Source organism: Trypanosoma rangeli (genome assembly GCF_003719475.1).
Source record: "Trypanosoma rangeli strain AM80 chromosome Unknown Tra_15.4_contig_00458, whole genome shotgun sequence".
In the NCBI taxonomy this organism is placed as follows: Eukaryota; Euglenozoa; class Kinetoplastea; order Trypanosomatida; family Trypanosomatidae; genus Trypanosoma; species Trypanosoma rangeli.
The window spans coordinates 7,202-13,331 of NW_021706193.1; the positions used below are offsets into that span (position 1 = coordinate 7,202).

The 6,130-nt window shown below is 46.2% G+C and overlaps 4 protein-coding genes and 1 pseudogene across 4 annotated transcripts, besides 4 other annotated features; all 5 read left to right on the forward strand.

Moving 5' to 3' along the window:
- Positions 1-31: 31 nt before the first annotated feature.
- On the forward strand, positions 32-1,462 carry TraAM80_08752 (hypothetical protein; annotated as a pseudogene).
- A 612-nt stretch (positions 1,463-2,074) lies between these two features.
- On the forward strand, positions 2,075-2,686 carry TraAM80_08753 (uncharacterized protein; the record flags this gene model as incomplete). Its single annotated transcript, XM_029385481.1, has 1 exon — positions 2,075-2,686. The coding sequence occupies one exon, from the start codon at positions 2,075-2,077 to the stop codon at positions 2,684-2,686; it is 612 nt and encodes a 203-aa protein (XP_029234734.1).
- A 140-nt stretch (positions 2,687-2,826) lies between these two features.
- Positions 2,827-2,863: a microsatellite.
- Positions 2,864-2,887: a microsatellite.
- Positions 2,888-2,965: 78 nt separating this feature from the next.
- On the forward strand, positions 2,966-3,991 carry TraAM80_08754 (pre-rRNA-processing protein TSR4; the record flags this gene model as incomplete). The annotated part of the gene is made up of 1 exon (XM_029385482.1): positions 2,966-3,991. The coding sequence occupies one exon, from the start codon at positions 2,966-2,968 to the stop codon at positions 3,989-3,991; it is 1,026 nt and encodes a 341-aa protein (XP_029234735.1).
- A 101-nt stretch (positions 3,992-4,092) lies between these two features.
- Positions 4,093-4,138: a sequence feature (A-rich).
- Positions 4,139-4,333: 195 nt separating this feature from the next.
- Positions 4,334-5,356, forward strand: TraAM80_08755 (ankyrin; the record flags this gene model as incomplete). Its single annotated transcript, XM_029385483.1, has 1 exon — positions 4,334-5,356. One exon carries the CDS (start codon positions 4,334-4,336, stop codon positions 5,354-5,356), a length of 1,023 nt encoding a protein of 340 aa, XP_029234736.1.
- Positions 5,357-5,374: a microsatellite.
- Positions 5,375-5,641: 267 nt separating this feature from the next.
- Positions 5,642-6,130, forward strand: TraAM80_08756 (uncharacterized protein; the record flags this gene model as incomplete). Its single annotated transcript, XM_029385484.1, has 1 exon — positions 5,642-6,130. A coding segment is annotated over one exon (489 nt), but the record flags the coding sequence as incomplete, so codon positions are not given.

The window sequence follows — 6,130 nt, forward strand, 5'->3', positions numbered from 1 at the left end:
CCTTTACTTCTGGTAGTATATATATATATATATATATATATATTCGGGATGTGGCAGAGAATGTGTTTCCATCACTTTTTCATCTTTACGTTAAACTGATTATCTCAGTTTTTTTTTTAAAGGCACATCACTTTTTTCATATTTTGCCTCTGACGGTTTTTTTCTTCTTCACTGACAACCACTTAATTCAGGAAATCTTTCCCTATTGAAGTATTTCCAGTTGCATTGGAATAGCATTGCGGTTAAAATTCTTCCATGCCATTATATCTGATATCGTGCATACGCTGTTTTTTGTATAGACAGTGCATCCCTTCACTGCAACATTTTTTGTACTAATGTGGAGTTGTTGCCTGACTCGAAATGATTAATTATTGTTTTTGATGAATGGAATACATGCGCATGCACTATGGCTATGTTGACTTAGTTTACAATGGGAAAGGAGAAATTGACGATATATTTTGACAGTGTGGGTGCTTTTAAAGAAAACTTCTTGTAATGGACGTTTTTTCTTATCTAGAAACACTCAATACTATTATTCTTACCTCTGATTCATGCGCGCGTAAAGAGATTGAAACCGTGGCCGTTATGGTTGTACGCCGTCTGTTTGAGTACTTGGAATGTGGCCAGTAAGGCTGATTTTTGTTTGGTTTTGGTATTTTGCAGGTGCTGCGTAGTGTATGCAGTATCCTCTCGACAATTTTAGATAAAATAAATTCAATGAATATATGTGAAGCAGTTTGGAATGAGATTCTTAACAAACCGTATAGGTGACTGTTGGAGTACAATGCATACTGTATTTTACAATCTATTTACGCAAATAACGACCATCGGACAGACCCATTGGTACACGCTGCGAGCGTTACTGGGGTTGGGTAATCTTGACAGAGGGGGAAGGCGACATAACCCTAGCATCAGGGTCACAGACGTACATCCAGGCGAAACCTGAATGCTCAACCTTGGCATCGTGCGTTGCCCTTGGACACAAAACACCCTTGTCATTGCCAAAGCTCACCAGTTCCTAGAATGAAAACAAACCGAAATAAATTGCTACATCTTGTGTCAGCGGCTTTTTTGGTTTTGTGTGGCTCATACAATAAACTTCTGCGGGGGGACTTGGATCGTAATCGTACGCAGGCCATCACGTTTTTGGATTCACTTCGTGGGACTTTTTCACATGATGGAGGTAATCACCCTCATACTCCATGAATTCATGTCACATGTACCACAAGAGGAAGACGTCTTGTTGAACACATTTAACAGATTTGATTTTACAACTATTTCTAAGCAGTTGCTTTTGCATAATTTTTACGCAATGCCCATGCAAATTGTGGGGGAAAACAGGGAGCTAGTCCCCTGTTGGTTTGTGGTTGAGTACACAACACAGCTTTTCTTTGAAGCGTGTCTAGGAAAAGATTATTTATTTTCAGCAGGTTGCTGCTGCAGCCGCTGGGGTTGGTGGTGGAGCCAACACTCAGGCTCTCACAGGGCCTTTTTTTAAATTTATTTCCTTCTTGTTGTTGTAATTGCTTTTGTTTTGGTATCTTGGTGCAGTTTCAGTTATACCCAATTTGCAAACGGAGTATTACAGCTAGGCAACGCCTTGAATGCATGGACAAATGCGCGTGGCAAGAGCAAAGCGCTTCCTCCTTGAATGATGTTCTTGTTCCATTGACGCTGGTGTTGAATGGAAGCTTTGACTGCCACCAATGCAAGCGGCTTCGCCTACAAATAGCACGATTAGAGCGCGAACTGGCATTTGCACGTGCACGCGAAAAGAAACATCAGGAGGCGCTGTTGTTACTTCAGTATCCAGGGGTGTCTAAAAAATAGTTCTTTGCCAGAGTCTCGCGTGATGGAGACAAACCGCTTGGAACCAGTTTCAGTGAACCGTCGCTGTTTTTTTTTTTTTCTCTTTGCTTTTTGCTCGTGACGAAACCCCCTTTTTTTTCTATCTATGTACCTCGCTCTTTCTTACACTCTGCGTGAGTGTCGTGAGGCAGGACGGTGTTTGCCCTATTCCTTTCCCCACCCACCTTCAAGGTGATAGGAGTGTAAGCTGAAAGTTGAATCCACTATGCCTGAAAGCTCTCCCACAAGTGGCGTGAGCCTTGGCCTGTACTGGACACGGGCGATTGTGGTGCTGCTGCTGGGGTTTGTAATGTACTTGACAGTAACGTATTGCTTTCATGTCTACTACGACAGAGAGGCGGCGTTTCACGATGCGTTGACGTGTTTTATGGGTCTTCTAGAAGAAAATAACATTGTTTTTTGGTTGCAAAACGGCACTCTGCTAGGATCCACGAGGCTTGGGAGGCTGGTGCTGTGGGACGCTGATCTTGACATTGGCTTTGTTAAGCCAGACAACAGTGACAAACTTTTGGTGATGATGCGGGAACTCGATGAGCGTTGCTTTGGGGTTGTGTCCACGGTCCGCACAGGTGAGCGCAACCTGCTGAGGGTGTTCCAAAAATGCACCAAACGAATTTGCGCGGAGTTTCATGAGACGAGCGTTAGTGACGGGGTTGTGGTTTCTGCTGATGGCATTTCACCCGCAACAGAGCTCTTTCCCCTGCAATCATGCACAGTGGCGAATGTCTTCAGCTACTGCCCCCACAATATCTCGTATTATTTAAGGGAGGCGTATGGAGGGGATTGGCTAACGCGCTCATTAACTGAACTGTTTTAGGTTGCAATAGACTTTACGGCGCCTGCGTGAGTGCGTAGGTGCCTCCCCCCCCCCCCCCTTTTTTTTTTTTTTCCTTCACTGACAGTGATGCTTTTTTGGCGCACCGTGTACTACATATGAAGTGTGCATACCATACGCTAATAATATAATATATATATATATATATATTATTTAGATGTGTGTGTGTGGGTGGGTGGGTGGAAATAACGATCATTAAATGCATCTAATCCTCCATCACGTTTCCTTTCTTCTTGTGCCTTTGAAAGGGGAAGGCCTAGGATGACACGAAAAGATGTTGTCTGGCTTGGAACACCAGTGACATCTGCCGGCAAAGACCTTTGTTCTGTTTATACATCGAGAATAGGTGGGACAGCCACCTTGTTTCGTGAGGCAACCGATAACACGGTGTTTCGTTGCCCCAAGTGTTGTGGCATGCATGCGGTCTCGTTGCTGGCCCAGGTTTACGCTCCCTTGGAGGTATACGATCGAGTTTTGTACGTCCTCACCTGCTCTTCGTGTAGCACTGCGCAGAACAGCTTTTGCTTTGTTCTTCGATCACAGAACTTTAACCCTGCTTACGCAAATGCGTTAAAGCCGCCGGAACAGCAGGGATGCAAGGAAGACGGGGCTCTCTTTGAAGTAAACGCGGACTGGGGAGATGGGGTGGATGAGGGATGGGGAACGGAGGATGAGGCGGATGCGGGTGCAGGGTCGAGCACAAGCAAAAACCAAAATAGCACCGCAGGCATGGCAGCCGAGGCGATTACTGAGGACACGCACAGCACTGAGGAGCCTGCTGCTCTCGCCCCTCCTGGGTCAAGGCCTTCAATCAAAGGTGTGGGTTTCCCATGCTTCGTGCTTGACGTGTTTGAGGAGCCGCCCAAGTTGGCGGCAAAGTCCTCCACTTTCAAGAATGAGTTACAGGAGACACAAAAAAAATACGGCGACAATGTCGTTGAGATGACAATTATCGAGGATGATGATGAGCCACTGCCGGAAAAATGTCTACGCAAGTATGTGGAGCGAATCGGCCGAGCCCCTTCGCAGTGTGTGCGCTGGGCTCCTGGCCAGGAGCCATTGCGCTCCTCCGTCGTGACGGTGGCCGCGCCACGATGCCCGTACTGCAATAAGGAGCGCCGGTACGAGCTTCAGCTGACGTCGCCCATCATTTATTTCTTGACAAACACGAAAGGGCCGAGGAGGCATTCTCTACATTTTGGGAATGTTCTTGTATTTACCTGCAGTGGAAACTGCAACACAGAGGCGTATGCGTCAGAGTACTGCGTTGTGGAGGACGAAATTTAAACAAGGCGGGTCCACTTTTTTTTTTTTTCAGTTTTCACCACGGCGGCCCATCACAATTTGTGAACAAACACTGTGCTTTTGTTCGCTGGTAAGTTTTGCAACAACAGCAGGAAGAAAAACAAAAGCAAAATACAAAATAATAATAAACGAAACTAAACATGTGCATTATTATAACATTTTTTTTTTTATTTTCTTCCTCTCATCAGCGAATGCAGAGGCAACCACGGAGGAAAAGTAGAAAAAATAAAATGTACAAGTAAAAATACTTAAGTATATGCTCTCACATATATGTGTGTGCCGCTTTTTCCTTTTCCGTTGTCATCATATTAGAACTGTACCAACATGGACCACAGTGTGTTTGGTTTTATTGAACGAGAGGACTCTGCTGCGATAGAGCGGGAGTTCTCACAGGAAAATATAAATTTTGTGAATGCCGACGGGTACACGCCGCTGTATTATGCCTCTATGAAGAAGAACGTAGGAACACGCACAGTCGAACAGTTGCTTAGCCTTGGAGCAGAAGTGGATATGAAGGGTTTCGATGATGAGACCCCGCTTTACATTGCCTGCTTCAACGGCAAAATAAAAGTGGTACTGTTACTTCTGGAGAATGGTGCCGATGTCAACGCCAAAAATGGCCGTGACGATGAAACACCTTTGCATGTGGCGGCTCGCATAGGCAATTGCGCCCTAATTGCTCTTCTTGTGGAACGAGGGGCGAATCTGGATGCGCAAAACTTCAGGGGGGAAACTCCTCTTTACTTGGCAGCCAAGGCCGGTTTTCACAATGCTGTTTACCAACTTATGAATGCTGGGGCTGACGTCAACATATACGACGTTGACGGCAAGGACCCTCTGTATGTGGCCTCCGAGAGGCGGCTAAAACATGTGGTCATCCTTTTAAAAAACAGCCTTCAAGATCTTGTTATTGCAAAGGCAATGGCGGATAAGGAACTTCAGTTGCGCCCGCCCTCAATCAAGTCTACCGAGTTGATTCTTGAGGAGGCAGAAAAGGATGCTGCGGCTGGTCGACCTATTCATCATGCTTTTTTTCTGTCAAAGTCAGTTAAGGAGGCAAAGCCGCTTGAAATTGTTCAAATCACTGTGCCCCGCCCAAAGGCGGGTCCACGCAACCCTTTTGCGGCACCACCGAGTGGCCCATGTCGCTCACTTGAGGAGGTGGGATATGATGAGCCTCCCGCGCTACCACCCTCTTTCATGGATCAAACTCCAGCGATACCGGAACGTATCGGGGGAACTTCGATGCGCATCGGTACGGGTGTTAAAACTATGGGTGCAGAGCCTCCAAGGATAAGCTGCGTTCCTGGGGACTGCATGGAGTTCTCTATGCCTCAACAAATGTAACTCTCTCTCTCTCTCTCTAGGGATTTTTTTAGATTTTACTTCTGTTTCTACTTACGGTGATTTTACAATGTGTTCACAATCTGATTTTTTTCTTTGTTACCCTTCCCTTTTTCTGTTTACTATATCAGTCTGTGAGCGAGCTGCTTCTTTTCTAGCCCAAAATTTTCTCTTGAAGTAACCTGTTTGACATATGGGAATTCCCCTCGTGTGATGTTTGTTTTGAATGTCTGGGTGTTTCTGCAGTGGGACGCATTGCATTTTTTCTTCTAGCGGATTTGTTTGGGTATGATAGCAACTACCCCGTACGAGCAAGGAAAGATGGCAAAACAGGAAAACAAGGCAAATAAGCGTTTAATGACGAAGCGGCATCATATTATGATTGGAAGACTTACTTCCGCCGTCGTCTTGCATTGCGTATGTCTTCTGTTTTTGACTGTCCCGGGAGGTGCGTTGCCGGGGGTGGAGGATGGGGGGATTTGGAACTCCGTCAAGGAAGGAACCACACCAGCTGAGGCATCTGCTCCTGTTATGCAAGACGAAAATCAAAGAGTGAAGTTCAAGGAATACGAGATTGGACGTCTCAAGGAGGAAATTGCCCGTCTACAGAAAATGACCGAAAAACATAGACTAGAGACCGAATCAGAACGGAAGAGCCAGGCGGCGGAGGAGGAGGCGGAAAGGAGTCGCCAGGCAGAGGAGGAGGCGGAAAGGAGTCGCCAGGCAGAGGAAGAGGCGGAAATGAAGCGCCAGGCGGAGGAGGAGGCGGAAAGGAAG